Genomic DNA, 25,421 nt, shown 5'->3' with positions numbered 1-25,421 from the left:
CTGATCCTGATCCATGACTCGGAACCGGAACATCGCCTGGTTTTATACAGCTTCTTCATGCTCAGCTGCATTAACTAAAAGGTGTGAGGAACATACCGTATATCATGTGTAACATGTGCTGATGATCAGAGCCCGTATTGAGAAAACATGGATAATCTACTTGATGTGTTGATGAATCCATCCAACCTGCTGCGGATCGTTTCGTAACTCTCAAATGAATCCGTGTCTGAAGCTGCTGACCCTTAAAGAGGAAGGAACTCCCCCTCCTCAGCCATCTCTCTCTCTCTCTGTCCTTCTCATAAATCCATTGGTCGTGGTCTCGCCTTCACATCCAGCGCTCTGCCGATCAGACTGCAGTTGTAGCCTATTTGTGGGAAGTTGCTGGCTGTTCTCTCGCCACCCCACTGACGGCTGGACAGAGGAATTATGAGCAGAGTTGACCCAGCCTCTAACACCCTGCCTTGAATCATTCTGTGTTTCCCCACCGAAACGAACCGAACCGAGCATGGAGACTGGACTCAGCATCCTTCTGACTTTCCTCCTCCAGCAGGTAGGACAGGACCTGTGTGTGTGTGTGTGTGTGTGTGTGTGTGGCTACTCTGAATGTCTGATTTTAACTGCGCTGCTGCGGTTTGTCAAGTTTACCGAGTCTTCCAGTACCAACCAGACCGTCCATCCGCGGGTCAGAGTCGGTGCCGCCTGGTTGTCAGCTCTGCCACCGAGTTTGGAGTGAAGAGAGTCGGCTTTGCCAATCCGCAGCTCTCCGCTCACTTTCAGGAAAGCCTCACATTTTATGGCCAAAGGCAGAGAGAGGACAGAAAAACAGGCTGGAGAGGAGGGACTGGGGCTGTCCCTTATGTCTGTGTGCACATCACGGCTCCGGCTCTTGTTTCCAGCCGCATCTACATTCCGCTCAGGCTCCAACTTGAGCGGTTCTTTGGGTTTGTGAGGCTGTGTGTGAGGAAGGCACAGAGGAGCGGAGCGGAGGAGGGAGGAAGGCTGCACTTGGCCGCTCTGCTCTGTTATTTGGGCTCTGTAAGTCTCATGCTCTCTGGAGGGATTAAAAGCAGGTAATGGAGCCTGTTTGATCGGACTTTAAACTGGGCTGACGGTTCGGTCAGAACAGCTGTTCTGCCATCAGATCTTTGGAAGGCTGTGGCTGAAAAAGCAGAAGACCTGAGCTGGAGAGTTTAGTGCTTTCTCACATCTTCGTATCATTTTAGCTTCATTATCCATCACTGTTTGCCTAGACTGATCAGAGGGGTGGGTTAGGGTTAGGGTGAGTGTGTGTGTGTGTGTGTGTGTGTGTGTGTGGGGGGGGGGTTACACTGTCCATCCATCCATCCATCCATTGGCTCTGTTTTTTTGTGTGTAACCAACGTGCCCAGCCCTCCACCCATCTGACCACCCCTCTGCAAACCTTCTGGAGGTGCCCCTGAGACTAATTAACTGTGACTAAGATCATAACAAGCAGCACGAAAACTTTCATACTTTAATTTTTTACATTTTTTTCTTACTTTTGGTTTGAATGTCTTCTTTGCAAAGCTTTACCCTAGGCTAAGCAGAGGCACCACCAGGGAGTGTTCATGGAAGCCAATAGTCACCCATGCATTTGATGGCCTCCTACCCAGACAGTGCAATATGTGTCATATTTTATATTAAGATCAGATTGCACGTATCATTGCGTTGTAGAATTTTTTTATTATTGTCTTGTATTTTGTTAACTTCACATCATGCCATGATACATATCTATACAACCTCACGCCCTTCATCTGACAACCCCTTGAGAAGTTTCTTAATGTACCCCTGAAAACAAGTACCTCGAAATGAGAATATAACAAGCTGCTGGGCAACAGTTCCCCTGCTATAGCCTCTGACCTTATTATTTTTTGTATTACCACACTAAAGATCAACCCAAATTACCAATACTCCGATCGTTAAGTGTTTCTGTATTGTCAGCAGGCTGCATAAGTTGAAACAGCAGCTAATTTTGAAACAGCTATCTTTTTTTTCTAAATGCATCCACAGTGGGAGAGCCCCTGAAGCGTTGCAGGCAAGCTGCTCATATGGTAAACTCTGTTGTTGTGCTGCTTCTTTTTCTCTTTCTCCTGTATTATCCTCTCACTCCTTTGTTTATCTGATTGCAATGAGAGACAGCAGACAGCACAGCTCATTTTGTGTTTCTGGTTTGACCTGCATAGGTTTGGTACACACTTCCTACTGTGTGTTCTTCACTTTTAATTGGATAAGCATTTGCTTCATTTCCACACTGTTGTTTAGTGCTGTGATTCACTGCAATCATGATTCAGGCTAATAGCGCCTCTGAAGAAATTATTTAACTCCCTGTTTTATTGATTAGAACCTGCCCTCTTCTGCTCACATGCTTGCATTAACACATCACACTCTACATACACATATCCTGTGAGCACACTTTCTATTAAGCAGATTCATTCTGCTTAAACATTTTTAAACATAAACTCAAACATATTTTGTGCAAGTTAAACAGGTGACCTTTCATCCTAGTTCGCTGAAGTCCAAGGAAATCTATTCCTATAACAAATCTGTTTCCTGGTTATGTATTTTTAATTCCAAGAACATGAATGATAAAATATGTGAAACATGATTCAAACAAATACGCACCTTACCAGGTTCTTGTGATTTCATCAGCTTTCCAGTTTTACCATACACATTTATATGCTGCCTGCAAACAGATTTATTCTCCTTGAATCATGGGGCACACTTAAATTGCAAATGTGTAGAATTGCAGGAACACTCAAATCTTTGCCATATTTTGTGTGGGCTCAAAGGAGGTTCTCTGTCTTAAAGATGCCACAATACGGAGACTTGTCCTCAACAGGATGGCTTAGAACACTTCTGGCAATGAAAAATGTCGATTTTTCGAGTCATGGTTACTCAAAACGCACTCCGAGCCTTGTGAAAATGTTTTTTACTGCTAAATGTGTTGCTAGTTACTTTTTCTTTTTTCTTAAGAGTTGCTAGGCAGATCAGAATTAAAAACTTAACAAACAATGAATAAAGAAGCATTCAAAGAAAAGGTTTTTCATGTTACTGTTGCTGCTGCACAATATATCACAAATATGTCATCATCGCAATATCATTATGTAAAATATTCATACTGTAAAGCACTGTTTGGAGCTCAATAACTGTTGGCTAATACAGTATATTCCAAGTGTTATGAACTTGCATTTTTCATGCTGATGTAATATTTAGCCAGTTGGACAGAGTCTTAGAGCAGGAGATGCTCACACTGGACACAGATGACATTGATCAAAATGTTAAAGGTCACAGGCTGGAGGAACCCCAGATGAGAGGTAAAAAGAGAATAGGCACATATCGCATCTGATATCATCATCACAATACAGGTCCTTCTCAAAATATTAGCATATTGTGATAAAGTTCATTATTTTCCATAATGTCATGATGAAAATTTAACATTCATATATTTTAGATTCATTGCACACTAACTGAAATATTTCAGGTCTTTTATTGTCTTAATACAGATGATTTTGGCATACAGCTCATGAAAACCCAAAATTCCTATCTCACAAAATTAGCATATTTCATCCGACCAATAAAAGAAAAGTGTTTTTAATACAAAAAACGTCAACCTTCAAATAATCATGTACAGTTATGCACTCAATACTTGGTCGGGAATCCTTTTGCAGAAATGACTGCTTCAATGCGGCGTGGCATGGAGGCAATCAGCCTGTGGCACTGCTGAGGTCTTATGGAGGCCCAGGATGCTTCGATAGCGGCCTTTAGCTCATCCAGAGTGTTGGGTCTTGAGTCTCTCAACGTTCTCTTCACAATATCCCACAGATTCTCTATGGGGTTCAGGTCAGGAGAGTTGGCAGGCCAATTGAGCACAGTGATACCATGGTCAGTAAACCATTTACCAGTGGTTTTGGCACTGTGAGCAGGTGCCAGGTCGTGCTGAAAAATGACATCTTCATCTCCATAAAGCTTTTCAGCAGATGGAAGCATGAAGTGCTCCAAAATCTCCTGATAGCTAGCTGCATTGACCCTGCCCTTGATAAAACACAGTGGACCAACACCAGCAGCTGACACGGCACCCCAGACCATCACTGACTGTGGGTACTTGACACTGGACTTCTGGCATTTTGGCATTTCCTTCTCCCCAGTCTTCCTCCAGACTCTGGCACCTTGATTTCCGAATGACATGCAGAATTTGCTTTCATCCGAAAAAAGTACTTTGGACCACTGAGCAACAGTCCAGTGCTGCTTCTCTGTAGCCCAGGTCAGGCGCTTCTGCCGCTGTTTCTGGTTCAAAAGTGGCTTGACCTGGGGAATGCGGCACCTGTAGCCTATTTCCTGCACACGCCTGTGCACGGTGGCTCTGGATGTTTCTACTCCAGACTCAGTCCACTGCTTCCGCAGGTCCCCCAAGGTCTGGAATCAGCCCTTCTCCACAATCTTCCTCAGGGTCCGGTCACCTCTTCTCGTTGTGCAGCGTTTTCTGCCACACTTTTTCCTTCCCACAGACTTCCCACTGAGGTGCCTTGATACAGCACTCTGGGAACAGCCTATTCGTTCAGAAATGTCTTTCTGTGTCTTACCCTCTTGCTTGAGGGTGTCAATAGTGGCCTTCTGGACAGCAGTCAGGTCGGCAGTCTTACCCATGATTGGGGTTTTGAGTGATGAACCAGGCTGGGAGTTTTAAAGGCCTCAGGAATCTTTTGCAGGTGTTTAGAGTTAACTCGTTGATTCAGATGATTAGGTTCATAGCTCGTTTAGAGACCCTTTTAATGATATGCTAATTTTGTGAGATAGGAATTTTGGGTTTTCATGAGCTGTATGCCAAAATCATCCGTATTAAGACAATAAAAGACCTGAAATATTTCAGTTAGTGTGCAATGAATCTAAAATATATGAATGTTAAATTTTCATCATGACATTATGGAAAATAATGAACTTTATCCCAATATGCTAATATTTTGAGAAGGACCTGTATTTACCAAATTTATGGCATCGCAGAAGTTCTTAATATAGTTTATTTAATACCTAGCGTCCAGATATTCACATAGCCGTTCCTGGCTTATCCCTTTTCATTTAGAGCGGAAAGCACAGATAAACGTTTTTGAGTCCTAAATAAATCTCTGTGTTCCTGCTGCCTTGTTTGGTTCATTTAGGCTATTTTTAATATTCACATATTTTTACTTGTTCCCAACGGGTGAGTTTGCATTGAACATGTTTCAGAACACAAATGCACCAGTACAATCATGGTGTTTTTTCTGTAATCCTAATAGCTTGTGTACAACGTGGACACAGATACATCTATAAACACCTGCTGAAACCCAGCCTTCACTGAGGTTCCTCGCACAGTAGATGTGTCTCAGAGTACATTTTGCTATGATGACACACAATGAGCAGCCAAGTGTGTATTCCCAGCCACACTGTTGCAGCTGGTAACACATCGCTCCACTTACCCCTCTGCCACCATGCCAGAGCAGACATGGGCACCATCAGCAGTTGCCTCCTCTATTAAAAATCCCTGTTTTCCAAATGGAACACTGAGCAGTCTCTCCAGGTGGAGCAATGATTCAGAATAAGCACAGCACAGCTGGGAGCTGCAGGTGCAAAGGATCTTTCTCCTCTTTATTCCACTGTGATTCCACCTCTATGTCTTTCCTGTTTTGTTTTTGATTCATATGGGTTCAAATCAGCTTCTCCGTGTTCCATGCTCTTCAACTATGAAATCAGTTGCTTACCTGAATTAATATGATTTTACTTAATTGAATCTAGTCTTTCCTTGAAGCTAAGGGCATTTTGTTACTGCACCTACCAAGAGAAAGGCACTAATACCTACAGTCTCATTCTGAGCTGGAACCTGGGTGTGTAGGGTAGAAGATTTGCTCTTGTGGACGTTTAAGGGCACAGTAACCAGCAAAACTGGTAATGTTTCTGTGGAAGCTTCTGGAGGTGCAGGGAGAGGTGGATGGAGAAATGGAAGATTATGGTTAGTAGGAAAAAAGAAAGTGTGATGTTGAAGACGGAGGGTTGCTATGGTGTCCTGTTAGTCATAGAGCAGCCAACCACATAAACACAATTATACATCCAATGTAAGCAAACTTATTTTACATGCAAGATGGCGCCGCAGATGGTCGCCTCGGCGTGTTGGTGCACATTGTTTTTTTTTTTTTTTTTGCTTTAAAACGGTCTTCTGTGATGGTACCCGGAGCTCTCTCACCAGAGAAGAACTCATGAACATCAGGGCTACTACACCAGAGGAGTTATTTCCAACTTTTCTGCCTACTGCTCTGGAATTTTTAGACATTCTGGTCAAAGGTGCGCTCACCTTTGTTCACGCGGTGAAACGCCGGAAGAGAGGGAAACGGGCTGGGGTGCTGGTACGTCTTCGCAAGCGAACACCGTTACCTGGAATATTTCTCTCTAACGTGCGCTCACTTCCCAACAAAATGGAGGAACTACAACTGTTGTTGGGGAAAAACAGGGACTTTTATTCATCGGCAGTTTTGTGCTTCATGGAGACGTGGCTGTGTGGATTAATACCGGACTCTGCGCTGCAGCTGGCAGGATTCCAGCTCTACAGAGCGGACAGAGACACGGAACTCTCCGGCAAAGCGAAAGGTGGAGGAATCTGTTTCTACCTCAACAGTGGTTGGTGCAACGACGTGACAGTGATTCAGCAGCACTGTTCTCCAGACCTGGAATCCTTCATCATAAACTGTAAGCCTTTCTATTCCCCCCGTGAGTTCGCTTCGTTCATCCTGGTTGGTGTTTACATCCCGCCGCAAGCTAACGTGCAGGTCGCACAGCGCATGCTCGCTGACCAGATACTGAGTGTGGAGCGGACCAACCCGGACTCCTTAGTTATCGTCGTTGGCGACTTTAACAAAGGTAATCTCACCCACGAACTTCCCAAATACAGACAGTTTATAAAATGTCCGACCAGAGAGGACAACATTCTGGATCACTGTTACACCACCATCAGAGACGCTTATCACGCCGTCCCACGTGCTGCACTGGGCCAATCCGACCACATCATGGTCCACCTGATTCCTGCATACAGGCAGAAACTAAGGCTCTGCAAACCTGTTGTGAGGACGACAAGGAAGTGGAGCAGTGAGGCTGTGGAGAATCTCCAGGCGTGTTTAGGCTGTACAGACTGGGATGTGTTCAGGACTACTACCAACAGTCTGGACGAGTACACAGAGGCTGTGACTTCCTACATCAGCTTCTGTGAGGACAGCTGTGTACCATCATGCACCAGGGTGAGTTACAACAACGACAAACCCTGGTTCACAGCTAAACTCAGAAGGTTAAGACTGGATAAGGAAGAGGCCTTCAGGAGTGGGGACAAAGACATATACAGAGAGGCAAAGTACAAGTTTGGCAAGGCAGTGAAAGAGGCCAAACGACTGTACTCTGAGAAGCTCCAAAACCAGTTCTCAGCCAACGACTCTGCGTCTGTCTGGAAAGGGCTCAAGCAAATCACCAACTACAAGCCGAAAGCCCCCCACTCCATCAACGACCGACGCCTCGCCAACGACCTGAACGAGTTCTACTGCCGCTTTGAAAGACAAAGGGACAGTCCTGCAACCATCTCCCACGACGCCCCCCAACAGCTGCAGCCACAATCCACCACCCCCATCTCTCCAACCTCAAGAGGGGCCTTGGCACCTCCAACCCCCACCCTGAAGTACCCCCCCACCAGCCCCCTACCCACGCCGAGGACGGCTCTTTCCATCCAGGAGAGGGACGTCAACAAACTCTTCAGGAGACAGAACCCCCGGAAAGCTGCTGGTCCGGATTCTGTCTCACCAGCCAGCCTGAAGCACTGCGCTGATCAGCTGTCTCCAGTCTTCACAGACATTTTTAACACCTCACTGGAGACATGTCATGTGCCAGCCTGCTTCAAGTCCTCCACCATCGTCCCTGTTCCCAAGAAGCCAAGGACCACAGGGCTTAATGACTTCAGACCCGTCGCCCTGACCTCTGTGGTGATGAAGTCCTTTGAGCGCCTTGTGCTCTCACACCTAAAAGACATCACCGACCCCCTCCTTGACCCCCTGCAGTTTGCCTACAGAGCCAACAGGTCTGTAGATGATGCAGTCAACCTAGCCCTTCACTTCATCCTCCGGCACCTGGACTCCACAGGAACCTACGCCAGGATCCTGTTTGTGGATTTCAGCTCTGCCTTCAACACCATCGTCCCAGTTCTGCTACAGGAGAAGCTCTCCCAGCTGAGTGTGCCCGACTCCACCTGCAGGTGGATCACTGACTTCCTGTCTGACAGGAAGCAGCGCGTGAGGCTGGGGAAGCACGTCTCTGACTCCCTGACCATCAGCACCGGTTCCCCCCAAGGCTGTGTTCTCTCTCCTCTGCTCTTCTCCCTGTACACCAACAGCTGCACCTCCAGTCACCAGTCTGTCAAGCTTCTGAAGTTTGCGGATGACACCACCCTGATCGGACTCATCTCTGATGGTGACGAGTCTGCGTACAGATGGGAGGTGGACCATCTGTTGGACTGGTGCAGCCAGAACAACCTTGAGCTCAACGCTCTAAAGACAGTGGAGATGGTTGTGAACTTCAGGCAGAACCCAGCCCCACCTGCCCCCATCACCCTCTGTGACTCCACAATTGACACTGTGGAATCTTTCCGCTTCCTGGGAACCATCATCTCCCAGGATCTCAAGTGGGAGCCAAACATCAGCTCCCTCATCAAGAAAGCCCAGCAGAGGATGTTCTTCTTGCGGCAGCTGAAGAAATTCAACCTGCCAAAGACTATGATGGTGCACTTCTACACAGCCATCATTGAGTCCATCCTCACCTCCTCCATCACCATCTGGTACGCCGCTGCTACAGCCAAGGATAAGGGCAGGCTGCAGCGTGTCATTCGGTCTGCTGAGAAGGTGATTGGCTGCAGTCTACTGTCGCTCCAGGAACTGTACACCTCCAGGACCCTGAAGCGGGCAGGGAAGATTCTGGCTGATCCCTCCCACCCTGGTCACAGACTCTTTGAGACTCTCCCCTCTGGCAGGAGGCTGCGGTCCATCCGGACCAAAACCTCACGCCACAAGAACAGTTTTTTCCCATCTGCCACCAGCCTGGTTAACAAAGCCCGGAAACCACCTTGACACTCTCCCTTTCCCCCACACCCCCCCTTTTTTTGCTGACAGGACACCTGTAACCTGTAACTCTATGCGTTACATTAACGCTCAGCTTGGACTCCTGCTTTACTTGCACAATGATCACCTGCACTGTTGTATTGCTCTTGCATCTTATACTGCTCTATATTTACTCTCACTCACTTAAAACTGTGCACATATATTTATATTATATTGTAGATATGTTTATACTGTTTAATTTGTATTGTATTGCACCGACTACGCCAAAACAAATTCCTTGTATGTCCAAAAACGTACTTGGCAATAAAGCTTTTCTGATTCTGATTCTGATTCTGATTCTGATTCTGATACAATTCTCATTTTTACTTTGTAGACTTTCTTCTCAGATCTGAAGCTGGTTTTCTGACTTCGATCTATTTAAGAAGATTTTATTCCATTTATGTCAGGACATCTGTTACTGAGGGTTAAACAGGTAGGAGATGGGGCAAACAATCACACACAAATTTAGACACATAGCTCTTTTAATGTCTTTATTGTGTAATCTCTAATGATACATATCACCAGATATATTTGTCACTCATTAAGAGCTTCCATGTCTATGTCCTCTGCAGAGGATAACGAGGGAATGCTCAATATGCATGCCCTTTCCTTGTGCTCTCTTCTTTATGAGCCTTACAGATGGAGCCTGTCATGTCCATCTCTGGTTACAATCAATTATCCTTTCTAAAGCAGACATCAGGCTCACCTCCTGATTTTATTTCTTTAAGGAAAGTTTCTGTGTGAGTGTCCTTTCAGACTTGCCATCACTGCCATCAAGCTCCGATTCAGCACCGTCCTTTTTATGATTGAGTCTAGTTAAAGAGAGATACTTTGACAAGCTACAAAGTCTAATGATGACACTAATGAGGGATGCTATTCATCAATGAAAGATTGTTTCTTGCTTTTCTTTCCTTCTCCTCACCCTTCCTCTTCTCATATCTCCTGTCTGAGCGTTGCACGGTGTTTCATCTAAAATGGTCAAGCTGCTCTAATCAAAGGTTTGAGCTTTGAAACAATGCTGACAAGTTTTTAACAGACAACAGAGAGAAAAACGCATGAAATGGTTCAAGTAGAAGAAGCCCAATAGCCTGCAGCTTAAATATTCTGTTGTGTCACCATGACTCCAACAGTCAGTTGGAAAATAGTCTTTCTGGCTTTGAGGTCTGAGCCGCCCTCACATTCTACTTCTCTGTTCTGCTTCCTGTGTGAATTCACACACCCAGTGTGGTGTTAGAGTGCTCTTTGGATGATATTCTTTTTTTTGACTCTGCTGTTATTGACAGAAAATTCTGCATATCCCCAGAAAACACAAACACACACACACACACACACACACACACACACACACACACACACACACACACACACACACACACACGTGCATGTTCACAACTTTTCACTCTGTCTTAACTCGTAATGGGAGGGAATGAAGTGTTTTTTTATTTATTTGTGTGACTCTGCTTGAGCTGTACTGCAGTGCAACGGGTCTGGAAGGTCAAACGCTATCTAAACTCCACTGAACGAGGGTGTGACCTTTGAAGGAAACAGTCTTCTTCAATCTTTTTTCCCTTAACACTGCTGCTTCACTCTCCAGGGGAGGAGAGGAAAGATGAGGTGTGAAGCTACTGAGAGCTGTAATTAAAGTAAATACGTTCCCTTCGTGCTCCATTAGAATCTGCCTGCATTTAATATAAGTGCTCTAATTATGCAAAACACCGATGGACATTGTGTGTTTTAATAGAAAAATCTGGCAAGAACTGGGGAAATGGTCTCTGTCCTTAGAGAGTAGATTAATGACTTATATGGGAGTGAAAAGACAAACCAACAGTAATGAACCAGACAGAGGACCCAGAACCTCAGCCAACCACAGGACAATTAAAAAAAATTTATTTTAATAATAAAACCGATGGGAGTCAGGGACACTCGGCAGGAACAGACTGGAAACTCTACAATGAGAGATGGCAGATTAGTGGCAGGTTAGAGTCAGAAAATTTGATAAGACTCAGAAAGAAAGCTACTAACCTTCTCAGGATCAGAGCGAGGAACTCGAGCCAGATGCTTTGGTCCTTTTGAACATTCTCCATCTCCAAGCAGTCCCTCTTCAGTCAGCATGCTGTGGGGCTCCTCTTGATTTAGCAGAGAGGAAGCAGAGAATGGCAGATGAGGCTGATGACATCACAACATGTTGTGTGGAAACAAAGTCTGGGGCAGACTGGAATCGGCACACAGGTGACTGATAATCTGTCAGACACGAATCCAAAATCCAGAGGATAAAATGCGAGACAGGCAGGGGTCATATTCAAGGAGGCAGAGATCAGATTACTCATCCCAGGGCTTGGCAAAGCTCTGAGGTCAGGGCACTGAAACAAGGTCAATGTCCAGAAATTAGAAGCTTGGTGGAAGTCAGACAAGGGCAAGGCAAGGAAGGAGAATCCAGGGTGCAAAAACGTCATCAAATCAAGGAGATCAATCATGAGCAGGGAAAAAACACCAGACACCTACTGGCAGAAGCTTTCAATAATCTGGTAGAGAACTGAAAGCTAAGAAGCGTTTAAATAGAGCGCCTCGCTGGTCAGTAAAATCCCACTGATTGCAGACGGAGTACAGGGAGCAGACAGACATCAAACATGACCACAACCTGATCATAAAATGCCCTCAGAAGGCATGTATGAAGGACACAGCAGTACAGCATGATCCATGTCCTTCCAGCTCATCACACTTTCATCTCAGTTTGCTCTACTGATTTCAGTTTGGTGGCCAGATAAGCAGATAAACAAGCACACAGATAAAATGAGTTACAGTCAGGCAAAGAGCTATATACAGAAAAAAAGCAAGAAAAGCTAATTTGCTCCTGAAAGCCATGAACAAAATCTAAAGCCAGATATTTCACCCACCGCTCCTATCGCTTTTCCTAACTTCTCACCTCATCACCCATCATCCACTCTAGCATCCGCTGTAGCACATTAAAGGTATTCTCTCTCTTCTATTTTACAAACTCACAAACCTCCCAACAAGTTAAAGACTCTCCTTTCCTCCTCACCAGCGCATAATCGCTCACACAAGGCTGCGCTCGGGAGGACTGAGGCATGATTGTGATAATTCCTCTTTATTTCTATCAAGTGTGTGAAGTTGCCACTCACACATTGGGAGTATTTCTATGAAAGTGCCTTTTCTTGCATGATAGTAGGAGACGATGATACTCTGTTACATTAGCGTTTCAGTAAATAGGGCTCTGTTGTGCTTGTTTGTGTGTATTAGATGTGTTGCAGACAGTTTTTGACTGATGAATAAGAACCACTTACCATAGGTCAGTGAATACGTGGCTTTGTATTAGCGACTGGGCTCTTAATTGTATCCAGAGGGTCAGAAGTGATGATGGGGATTTCTGTGTGCTTCACTTAATCTTTTTTTCATGAAAGTGTTGGTAGGAAACTTTCTTCCTGGTGCGAATCTGCTGACAGCTCCTGTTATTGCAGCACTCACCGGGAAACTTTACTGCAAGGTGAGACGTCAGAGCTGAAAATCAGACCTGACCCACATTTAGTGCATTCAGTGTTGGTGCTGTTATATTTCTTCGAGAAGGTAAAGCAATAATTGGGCTTTTTCCAGTTCTGCCCTCATATTAATTGCACTTCTCAAGCTAAATGGAGCAGTGGGGAAGAAATTAACAATATTAACAGTTTTCTGGTGAGCTCAATAAATACCTTGGGGCAAGAGCACATTGGATTTTAAGCTGACCGAGCCCTGGTTAGGCTATAAACAGAAATATAAATGGAAATCTAATAGTGCTGTTTTGTTTTCACACCTCTGGCTTTTCCACAGATTATGTTAAAGTTTTAATAATGCTTAGAAATCTCTGCATCTCGACTGTCAGCCTTTATCTGTTGTGATAAATGGCCCACTGTGTGCTTATCTTGGCAATCCTGAATAAGCCAACTTCTGGCTCACTTAGAACAACGTTTTCCATGCTGAAGATGAGCAGGTGAAAACTAGGTCATCTCGGTTAACCTTTAATTCCTCTGTTTACTTCACACCTGATAACGTTTATGTTGTCACTGTATGATGTCATGTTTTATTGTTTAGTTGCAATTACTACTGCTACATTATTCAGAGACTAATATCCAATATATTCTTGGCCACTGACCCACATACATGTGTCCTTTTGGGAAAGCTGACCTAGAAGGAGGTTCTGGTGTTTGGCCGGTTTACCGGGTCCATGTGTCAGAGCTACCTTAGTAAAAACCAAAGCATTAACCTGCTGAACACAAGGACCTGCTCAGAGTGATAAAGGCAACGCAGGGCATCATTGGGCTGGAGCTTCCTTACCTGGATGCAGTGTACAACCCGCAGGCTGAGAACGAAGGCTGGCAACATCCTCATTACACATACAGGAAACTCACTAATCTGCTTCCATCAGGATCACAGTTCAGGACAATAAGATCTATCAGCAGCAGGGTGACCAACAGCTTCCACCCCACATCTCTGGCCTCAGCAAAAGCAATTCTCCCCCTTATTCAACATTTATGCCTAATTACACTGGTCAGACTTCACACACATGGAAACAATGTGCATGTTTCATTCTTTTTATTCTTCTATTGTTTTTTTATATAATATTTTTATTTGTTGCCATTTGGAATGTTATTTTTGTATGGTGACAAAAAAGATTTTGATTCTGATTGTTTTTAAATGAGCGAAGGAGAGGCATGGCTTTCATAATCAAACAACTGTAAAATAATGCTTTACATAAATCATTCAGAATTTGTTCAAAAGGATTTCTCTTAATTTAACGTTATCTCCTGTAATGGAAATTCTTGCAGTAAGTGTTCCAAAGTGTATGACCTTTAGGTTACTTCACTCCTCAGAACATCTGTATTAGAGGAGGAAGCTGTAAAAGCCATTATCAGAAGTTTAGTGGTTAAGACCCATCATTTAGGGTGATGCCTCAGGAAGAGCAGTTAGGTCTGTTTCTAGATAACCTTGTCACCTCTGAACCCAAGGAGGGTCTGGGGTCATAAAACACAGACTCTTTGAAGTTGAGATAACACTGTCATGTTTGGTATAAATACTGTGTGTAAATGTTGATCGGGGCTCTACTTCACTGACTAACCTCAGTGACAGGGTCTTCAAACGCTGAATGCCTTTGAATAAAACGTATAAAGACAAAGTCCGGATTTTCTCTTCTTGTGAGTCAACTTCTCTCCACTTGTTAAGAAAATTCCACAACACTCCTATGATATTAAAGGGGACATATCATGCAAAATCCACTTTTTTAGCCTTTATATACTTTTTATTGTGTACTTGGAGTCTGTAGGAGAGCAGAAAAGCTGAATTTAGTCTGTCCATGTGCTCCTGATATCTTTATATTCGGTTTGGGTTGTATTTTTCTGGCTGTTCAATTTTCTCTATCATCGGTTTTTACAACTGTTACGTCACAATATTTGCTGTGGAACAGCTAAATACGGTTATGGACGTCCGGCTGATCAATTTCGCATATCCGCCATGCTGCAAGAGGATAAATTCGGTTTGGTTGTTGGGTGTATTAACTCACACGATTTATCACAGCGTCCTCCAGCTTCAAAACCTCTTCAAAGTTCCTGGTTAAATTTTTATTTTCATGGAAATGTTTCATGAGCAGCTGTGAAATTTATTGGGATTCAGTATAGTTAACATTTTGTTTCTTTTAATATTCAGAAAGCCATATTAGAGCAGTTTGAAGGTTGTGAAGGTGCACTATATTTACATTCAAACGTGCCTGTCCCATTAACTTCATTGACTTCAAATGTTGCCTCTTAAAGAACCTGAAGATTGGTGTTTGTCTTTGATAAAATCCAGGTTGTGTTTAAGCACAATCTGATAAAACTAAAGTTATTTATGCTGTTATTACAAATACGGTGATGGTCACAGAGTGAGGTTAGACACAGAATGCTGTTGTACCTTCCACCTCATACTTGGTAAGTTGTCCTGCCTGCAGAAGGCTCAAAGAAACAACAGAACCTGGTGCAGAACGATCACCATAATCATTAGCTGGGGTGAGGCCTCAGTTTATATTTAGTTTAAAATGAGGCAAGTCTCTCTCTCGCTCTCTCTGTCACACACACACACACACACACAATGATACTGCTGCTGTCTATGTTAACTGTTGCACAGGAACAAATCATCTTCCACTTTACAGTCTTTTCATCAACAACTTTCTTATTCTCAGTGTTTGGATCAGTGGATCTGATTCTGACTGTTGGACCACCTAGTTCACTGCTGCATGACTTGGAATAAATGCAGAATCTAACCCCTAAAAAGGGTTTTTTCCTGCCCTAAAGCATACAGTACAGCCCCTGCTGTATAGATGGTGACAGAGTGCCTGATATATTTTTACAGGGATGTTGGGGACAATTACCACCCAGGGTTTGCTTTATGTTTAAATGTGTGTAGGACTGCAGATGTTTGCTTGTGTGTTTGCTGATGCACATATCAAGGAGCAACCATTGTGAGGTTCTTCCATGCTTTGTGGCCATTTAAACCCCTGAGCTTGGTTGTCATGAAATAGAAATTGGAAGATCCATTTGAAGGAAGCCACAAAGCGCTTTATTGGTGCCTGCACAGACAAGGCGCTTCAAAGCAATTAGAATATCTCATCCCACATATTGCTTTTGATGTCAGCATGTGGTGAAATAAGTCACTGATGGGGGGTGGGAGTGCCTCTTAATTTCCCTTCCTTTAGACATTATTAATATTGCTCTCCATTCAGAGGTTTATCTCATATTAATGCTGGCAGGTTCCAGACTTTGAACTTACAATGATGGGACAGAACTGCTGCTGGAATAGGAAGAACCTGATCCGTGGCATCTTGATGTTCCGGGTTAAACTTTGAGTTGTTTTGGATCTTCACTTCGATGTTATACTAATGCATGGAGCTCATTTGACTAAAGAACTGCAGCTCCACATTTATTCCACTCTGATCTAGAAAGCTACTTCTCATCAAGGCCTAAATGCTACATACGATAGAGCACATAGGAGGAACACGGGATTGTGTTTGAGTAAGAAAAGCTTCCTCCACTTTCTCCAGCTTTTTCTTCTTCTTCTTCCAGTAATCAGGCTGTCTCCAGGAGCAGCCAAACCAAGAGCGTCTAACAGCAGCAGCAGCTCCTACAGAACAGCATGTCATTTCAATATTGAATTCAGTTTATTTTGTTGCAACAACTCAATATATGCCATCTCAAGGCACTTGGCAAAGTCAATTTAATCCAATCACACAGAATCCAGGTCAAGTACATACATTCCAGTTAATCCTAGTAACCTCAGCTTGGCAAACAAAAAGAGGTTATTAGGTGTAGTTACGGTCTGTACTAAGATTGTTGGTGCTGATTTGAGAAACCTTAATCTGGTCTTCAGAACAACAGTGACTAAGAAGGCAACACCAGTTCTCTATGATTCTCGGCATTCTTTGCACACCGAGTTCAAGCTCATACCATCAAAAAGGAGGTTTACACAGATCTAACTGAAACTTGAGGTCTTTTATTCCCAAAGCATTTAGGTTTTTAAATAATTTCTGATAGTTGCGCTGCTTGGAGTTCTCATATTATCCTGTAATGTTGTTTTAATGTTGATTGTGTGTGTGTATTGACTTGTGGACTCTGCTGTAAATGAATTGCCCCTTGGGGACAATAAAGTATTGTAAATTTTAATCAAAAATCTAAATCTAAATCTTGTCAGCAGAAGAAAGCATGAAGAGCTCTAAAATGTCCTGGTTAATGACTGCTCTGACTTTGGACCTGATAGAACCCAGCAGACCAACACCAGTAGATGACATGGCTTCTTAAACCATCACTGTGTGGAAACTTCAAATATACACTCACCGGCCACTTTATTAGGTACACCTGTTCAGTTGCTTGTTAACACAAATAGCTAATCAGCCAATCACATGGCAGCAACTCAATGCATTTAGGCATGTAGACATGGTCAAGACGATCTGCTGCAGTTCAAACCGAGCATCAGAATGGGGAAGAAAGGTGGTTTAAGTTACTTTGAACGTGACATGGTTGTTGGTGCCAGACGGGCTGGTCTGAGTATTTCAGAAACTGCTGATCTACTGGGTTTTTCACGCACTACCATCTCTAGGGTTTACAGAGAATGATCCGAAAAAGAGAAAACATCCAGTGAGCGGCAGTTCTGTGGGCACAAATGCCTTGTTGATGCCAGAGGTCAGAGGAGAATGGCCAGACTGGTTCGAGCTGATAGAACGGCAACACTAACTCAAATAACTCCTCGTTATAACCAAGGCATGCAGTAGAGCATCTCTGATCGTACAACACGTCGAACCTTGAGGCAGATGGGCTAGAGCACCAGATGACCACACCGGGTGCCAATCCTGTCAGCTAAGAACAGGAAACTGAGGCTACAATTCACACAGACTCACCAAAATTGGACAATAGAAGATTGGAAAAACGTTGCCTGGTCTGATGAGTCTCGATTTCTACTGCGACATTCGGATCGTAGCGTCAGAATTTGGCGTCAACAACATGAAAGCATGAATCCATCCTGCCTTGTATCAACGGTTCAGGCTGGTGGTGGTGGTGTAATGGTGTGGAAGATATTTTCTTGGCACACTTTGGGCACCTTGGTACCAACTGAGCATTGTGTCAACGCCACAGCCTACCTGAGTATTGTTGCTGACCATGTCCATCCCTTTATGACCACAGTGTACCCATCTTCTGATGGTTACTTCCAGCAGGACAACGCGCCATGTCATAAAGTACAAATCATCTCAGACTGGTTTCTTGAACATGACAATGAGTTCACTGGACTCAAATGGTCTCCAGTCACCAGATCTCAGTCCAATAGAGCACCTTTGGGATGTGGTGGAACAGGAGATTCACATCATGGATGTTCAGCCGACAAATCTGGAGCATCTGTGTGATGCTATCATGTCAATATGGACCAAACTCTCTGAGGAATGTTTCCAGTACCTTGTTGAATCAATGCCACCAAGGATTAAGGCAGTTCTGAAGGTAAAAGGGAGTCCAACCCGGTACTAGCAAGGTGTACCTAATGGCCAGTGAGTATATATTGACTGTGAATGAACACATATGGAATTATGTCGCACGCCAAAAAATCGCAAAAGAACTTTAAATATGTTTTATATCTTAGTGTCATGATTCTGGCACGTCTGCTCTACCCTGTCTCCCTGGCTGCAATCAGCAGATTAGATGCACCTGGTGGCGGCTGCAGTGTAATGCAATCTGTGGCATGCCAAGCACCTGTGTCTTCCCTGATATATACTGACTCTGACAAGCAGACAGTGCCAGATTTTTGAAAGCCATCGTGTGAGTAGATATCCAGCGTTCCTTCCTGTCTGATCATTGTTTCTTGACCTCGCCTTGCCTCTTGGATTTTTGCCTCTCTGCCTGCTCCCTGTCGGACTGTTTGGATTTTGGTTGTCGACCCTGTTTCTTGCAACTGGTTTATGCCTCTGCCTGCCCCTTGCCTGACGTCTCTTGTTTCCGATCGTTGACCCTGTTTCTGTCCTTGGATTATTGAGCCAGCCTTGCCCTTGGATTATTCAGCCTGAAGTCACTTCTTACCTGTGCTGTGGAGATCACTGCCTGCCACCCACTGAGGTTTCCCCTCTGGGTTTCAAGTTCCACTCAAGACAAAAGCATTTTAGTGGCTTTTCTGATCCCTGCAATATCTGGAGAAACTACAAGTCACTAATCCCTCTTTCTGCCCCAGTGATTCCCGGAAGCTGTGTGGAGTTTTACCTGAGTGACATTTTCCTGTGGCTGAATAAACCTTTTAAATTTTCAGTACTGTGTCTGGCTGAATCTTGGGTCCGCCTGTTTCTGATTCGTAATACTTAGATTCCTTAAAAGAGCCGCCCTTTTGCTGTGACGACTGAAATATTAACCTTTGGCCGTCTCTCAATGGACCTCTGGGAAGTTCTCTCAACACTCTTTGGAAAACCATTCCAGGTGACCACCTCATGAAGCTCATGGAGAGAATGCCGAGAGGTCAAAGCAGTAATAGGAGCAAAGGGAGGCTATTTGGAAGAATCTAAAATATAAAAATGTTTAGAGTTATTTCACACTTTTTGTTTACTACATAATTCCATTTTCATTAGTCATTCAGTTTTGTTTCCTTTGGTGAGAATCTACAATGTAAATAGTCATGAATATAAAGAGACCCATTAAGAGAGAAAGTGTATCTAAAACTATATCTATAAGGTACAGACCAAAAGTTTGGACACACCTTCTCATTCAAAGAGTTTTCCTTATTTTCATGACTATGAATATTGTAGCTTCACACTGAATGCATCAAAACTATGAATTAACACATGTGGAATTATATACTAAACAAAAAAGTGTGAAACAACTGAAAATGTGTCTTATATTCTAGGTTCTTCAAAGTAGTCACCTTTTGCTTTGATTACTGCTCCACACACTCTTGGTATTCTGTTGATGAGCCTCAAGAGGTAGTCACCTGAAATGGTTTTTACTTCACAGGTGTGCCCTGTCAGGTTTATTATGTGGGATATCAAGCCTTATAAATAAGGTTGGGACCATCAGTTGTGTTGTGCAGGAGGTGGATACAGTACACAGCTGATAGTCCTACTGAATAGACTGTTAGAATTTGTATTATGGCAAGAAAAACGCAGCTAAGTGATGAAAAACGAGTGGCCATCATTACTTTAAAAAATGAAGGTCAGTCAGTCCGAACAATTGGGAAAACTTTGAAAGTGTCCCCAAGTGCAGTCGCAAAAACCATCAAGCGCTACAAAGAAACTGGCTCACATGAGGACCGCCCCAGGAAAGGAAGACCAAGAGTCACCTCTGCTGCAGATGATAAGTTCATCCGAGTCACCAGCCTCAGAAATGGCAGGTTAACAGCAGCTCAGATTAGAGAACAGGTCAATGCCACACAGAGTTCTAGCAACAAGTGCTAAGCATCTCTGGGAACTCCTTCAAGACTGTTGGAAAACCATTTCAGGTGACTACCTCTTGAAGCTCATCAACAGAATACCAAGAGTGTGCGGAGCAGTAATTAAAGCAAAAGGTGGCTACTTTGAAGAACCTAGAATATAAGACATATTTTCAGTTGTTTCACACTTTTTTGTTCAGTATATAATTCCACATGTGTTAATTCATAGTTTTGATGCCTTCAGTGTGAAGCTACAATATTCATAGTCATGAAAATAAAGAAAACTCTTTGAATGAGAAGGTGTGTCCAAAGGTTTGGTCTGTACTGTGTATATATATATATATATATTAATCCCTAAATCAGGGCACTTAAAGGCCTTTGGTGAGGTTTCCAGCTGTAATCTTCATAGGTTAGCTGAGGTAGCGGTAATCAGGGTAAACACGAGACTGTATCTCTGGTTGATGGCTGGCAGGGATTTCCATAGATATGCCATATCCACCCCCTCACTTATTCTGTGAGTATTTCAGTCAACTGCAAAATGCATGGTTGTCATTAAACAAGGAGCCACAGGGCAAGTTTATATCTCTGACATCCAAAGTTTTGACTTGGCAAAAGTGATGCACATATACCCACATTACAGAGTTGGCAACTGACTGGGTCATTATCAGAACTTCACCTTATCGCTAAAGGGGAGATGGTGATGTGCCATAGGCTTTCTGCTGCAGAATCCCTGAGACGTGAGCTGGCTGGATTTGATTTTTATTAGAATTGCATGTCTTTAATGTTATATCCTCTTCCCACCTTGCATGCTTTACTGGACACAATTTTCCGCTGCGGTGGCCCCTATACTGACGGCTCCGTTTTTCACATTGCAGCAGAGTCACACTGGGTGGCCAGTTATCAGTGCTTTTACCATTACTGCCCTCCCTCTGGTTGACCTGCTCAAAAAGGGCTTTTCTGCAGATAGTCCTACTAAGAGACATGCTCTGCTGCAGTAAGACAGCCTAACTTCACAAGGAACTTGAGAAGGCTGTCAAAAGTCAGTTATCTGAACAGACCTGGGATGTGCAGGTCACATATATCCTCACATGAACACACACATTGTTGACAGACAACTGAACCCTGACTCACCTGAGACAAGTTTGTGTTACTGCTCGACAGAGGGAGATCGATGGGAGATAATTATTTCTAATGAAGCCAGTGGAGGAGGAACAGTGAGTGAGAGTGTGTATTTATGGCGTCTGGAGTCTTTGACTTGGAAGGATTTTTTTACTTGACTTAACAACACATGAGAGGACCACCAACATCTGATTATAACAAGCAGTGTTAGGAGAGACAGAACTACCAGAAATCCCCCAAAATAGCAATTGGTCAACCTGCCTAAAGAATTGACCACATAAGAAATGATGAGCTGCGCTGGTCATTATGCGGAGGATTTTAGTCAACATTTATTTCTGGTGTTTTACAAACTGCTTGTTTTCAGACCCTGTGGGTTAGGGCAGGGGTATAAGAAGATATACTTGAATGCAAATGGCTGGAAGCAGCTGCAAGTCTAAGACACACTGAAATATTCAGGAAAAACTAGAAACATTTATCTCGCAGCTTTGGGGACTAAACTTAGAGTAATAGTTTTTTATGAAAAAATGTCATCTTATTAATAAACAGATACTGTATGCTTTGGTTTTGAAAACCAGTTTTTTTAGTTTTGTGGTTTATTCTTGTGACGGTACAGCAGAGGACAATTAGCATGTTACAAATAACAAGGGCGAGTTAAAGATGGCGGCGGTGGTAAAGAATACACACCCTGGCTAAGTAAAAACTAGCACAGCTAACCATATCACACAACTGAGACGATAACTGCTGGTAACCTAGCTTTACTAGCGTTTTGGGTTTGATTTCACGTCTAACAGCTCAGCTCGTTTAGAGACCATGAGGAAGAAAATGCTCACTGCTCAGTTACTGAATGAGAATTAATCCAATCTCCAACTTGTTCTAACGTGCCAAGCTGTAGGACCTGCTACCAGCTCCGTGGCTGCTGGCTGCTGTTTTCTTCACAGCTCTGAACATTAGCAGCCCAGACAGGTGGTTCTCTTGTCTTATTCTGATGAGACTAACAGCTAACTTTACTTTTGCTGTGGGTGGCAACATGACTGCCAAGAAGTCATAATAACTGTGTGGGTGAGAGAATATTAACAAGCTCTTGCCAAAATACCACAGCATATAATATAACACTATTTGTTTTATCATTTTAATAAATGAGTGTAATTTTTTACATAAACACAAACAATTCAAGCTGCTTTTTCTGAAGACGTGGGCCCGTATCTGTAATGGTGGGGTACTTGTCTTTGTCATTCCACTAAGCAATATGATTTTGTTTTTCTTGTCATTAAGTTAGAAATGGTAGCCCTCACCGCCCACATGGATTCATTAGATGCGCTTAAATTTTAAATAAAATAATAGAACAAATTGCAGCTATTATGGTTTTACCAGCTAGCTTTTATTAGGTATTCTCTCATCCTTTCTCTGTTGTTCTTTTGTGTGATGTTTGAAGCAACTTGAGCCATACAGTGAGACCTTCAGTACACACGAATATATAGAAAGGACATTTAATTATGTAGAAGGCAATGTGTTTAACTATGGCACCTTCCTGAAGGGGGCATCATCCAAGCTTCTGCTGCCAAAAACTTAATGTTCTTCTACAGATGATCCACATGGCCCTGTCTTTCAGTATTTAACCCTGCCTCTCCTAGACATGCAGTGCCTTGCGAAAGTATTCAGCCCCCTTGAACTTTTCAACCTCTTGCCACATTTCAGGCTTCAAACATAAAGATATAAAATTCAAATTTTTTGTGAAGAATCAACAACAAGTGGGACACAATCGTGAAGTGGAATGAAATTTATTGGATGTGTCAAACTTGTTTAACAAATAAAAAACTGAAAAGTGGGGCGTGTAATATTATTCAGCCCCTTGCGTTAATACTTTGTAGCGCCACCCTTTGCTGCAATTACAGCTACAAGTCTCTTGGAGTTTGTCTCTATCAGTTTTGCACATCGAGAGACTGAAATTCTTGCTCATTCTTCCTTGCAAAACAGCTGGAGCTCAGTGAGGTTGGATGGAGAGCGTTCGTGAACAGCAGTCTTCAGCTCTTTCCACAGATTCTCGATTGGATTCAGGTCTGGACTTTGACTAGGCCATTCCAACACCTGGATACGTTTATTTGTGAACCATTTCATTGTAGATTTGGCTTTATGTTTTGGATCATTGTCTTGTTGGAAGATAAATCTCCGTCCCAGTCTCAGGTCTCTTGCAGACTCCAACAGGTTTTCTTCCAGAATGGTTCTGTATTTGGTTCCATCCATCTTCCCATCAATTGTGACCATCTTCCCTGTCCCTCCTGATGAAAAGCAGGCCCAAACCATGATGCTGCCACCACCATGTTTGACAGTGGTGATGGTGTGTTCAGGGTGATGAGCTGTGTTGCTTTTACACAAAAACATATCGTTTTGCATTGTGGCCAAACAGTTTGATTTTGGTCTCATCTGACCAGAGCATCTTCTTCCACATGTTTGGTGTGTCTCCCAGGTGGCTTGTGGCAAACTTTAAACGAGACTTTTTATGGATATCTTTGAGAAATGGCTTTCTTCTTGCCACTCTTCCATAAAGGCCAGATTTGTGAAGTGTACGGCTGATTGTTGTCCTATGGACAGACTCTCCCACCTCAGCTGTAGATCTCTGCAGTTCATCCAGAGTGATCATGAGCCTCTTGACTGCATCTCTGATCAGTCTTCTCCTTGTTTGAGATGAAAGTTTAGAGGGACAGCCGGGTCTTGGTAGATTTGCAGTGGTCTGATACTCCTTCCATTTCAATATGATTGCTTGCACAGTGCTCCTTGGGATGTTTAAAGCTTGGGAAATCTTTTTGTATCCAAATCCGGCTTTAAACTTCTCCACAACAGTATCTCGGACCTGCCTGGTGTGTTCCTTGGTCTTCATGATGCTCTCTGCGCTTTGAACAGAACCCTGAGACTATTACAGAGCAGGTGCATTTATACGGAGACTTGATTACACACAGGTGGATTCTATTTATCATCATCAGTCATTTGGGACAACATTGGATCATTCAGAGATCCTCACTGAACTTCTGGACTGAGTTTGCTGCACTGAAAGTAAAGGGGCCGAATAATATTGCACGCCCCACTTTTCAGTTTTTTATTTGTTAAAAAGTTTGACACATTCAATACATTTCATTCCACTTCATCGTTGTGTCCCACGTGTTGATTCTTCACAAAAAATTAGAATTTTATATATTTATGTTTGATGCTTGAAATGTGGCAAGAGGTTGACCAGTTCAAGGGGGCCAAATACTTTCGCAAGGCACTTTAGCTACTGACTCTTTCAGACTCTAACCTTGAAAACTGGCTCAGAGTTTATCTGTTTTTTCCTTCCTAGATGAAGCCTCTAAAGGAGCTACTCCCTCTAACGTTTCACTGTTCTTTCCTATAGAAAGCATTCCTAGTTCAGTGCTTCTGAGCCTGGTTCTGGTTCTGCTGGATGTTTCTTCCTGTTAAAAAGGGAGTTTTACCTCTCCACTGTCGCTACATGCATGCTCAGTATGAGGGATTGCTGCAAAGTCAACGCCAGTGACTGTCCACTGTCTCTACATGCTCATCCAGGAGGAGTGAATGCTGCAAGTCACTGACTGGATGCAATCTGCTGGGTTTCCTTAGATAGAAAAACTTTTTATCCAATTTGAATAAATAACTGAATCTGACTGAACTGTTCAATGGTTACAATTAATTGGAATGTATGAACCTGACTTGAAATCTGTATGATTGGATTGAATTGACTTTGTAAAGTGTGTTGTGAATTGGTGCCATATAAATACAACTGAATTAAATTGAAATGAATGCTGGAATCAAGACACACAACAAAACGTTCATCTGTGTTGGGATAAATAAATCTAATCAAGAGAAAATAAAGCAGAGTAAAATCAATGACTGTCAGATAATCCTGCAGGGCTCCCAGAAGGAATCAGCTTCACAAACGTCAGAATGAAAAATGAGTCAAATGAACAACTGTAAGAGAAGCATTTCCTAGAGTTGTAATCAGGTGACTGTTAATGGACAAACCTGAACAAAACTGAATATCAGACATTGTGAGAAAACTGAGCTGAAATAAATGGTCTTCTTTCATCCTGGGTGATAATATTCAGTTTGGTCAGAAGTTTACCTGCCTACCTGTCATCAGAATTTTAGGCTTTTATAATTTATTTGAAATGTCTCTTTTTGGGTGGATTAATGCAACATGCAGCTTTAAACAGTTTTAAAACTAAGAATTAAGTG

At 43.1% G+C, this 25,421-nt stretch overlaps 1 protein-coding gene across 1 annotated transcript in view; it reads left to right on the top strand.

Moving 5' to 3' along the window:
• The first annotated feature begins 307 nt into the window (after positions 1-307).
• cdh13 (cadherin 13, H-cadherin (heart)) overlaps positions 308-25,421 on the top strand; it is a 614,670-nt gene continuing 589,556 nt past the window's right edge. The window contains exon 1 of the mRNA XM_047353799.1: positions 308-550. Within this exon, the coding sequence (XP_047209755.1) occupies positions 506-550 (45 nt within the window). The 5' untranslated portion in view covers positions 308-505. The remainder of the gene's footprint in view (positions 551-25,421) is intronic.

This window comes from Girardinichthys multiradiatus, chromosome 2 (assembly GCF_021462225.1).
Source record: "Girardinichthys multiradiatus isolate DD_20200921_A chromosome 2, DD_fGirMul_XY1, whole genome shotgun sequence".
Classification (NCBI taxonomy): domain Eukaryota; kingdom Metazoa; phylum Chordata; class Actinopteri; order Cyprinodontiformes; family Goodeidae; genus Girardinichthys; species Girardinichthys multiradiatus.
Note: the sequence above shows the minus strand (reverse complement) of the source record. Positions and strands in the feature narration are given on the sequence as shown.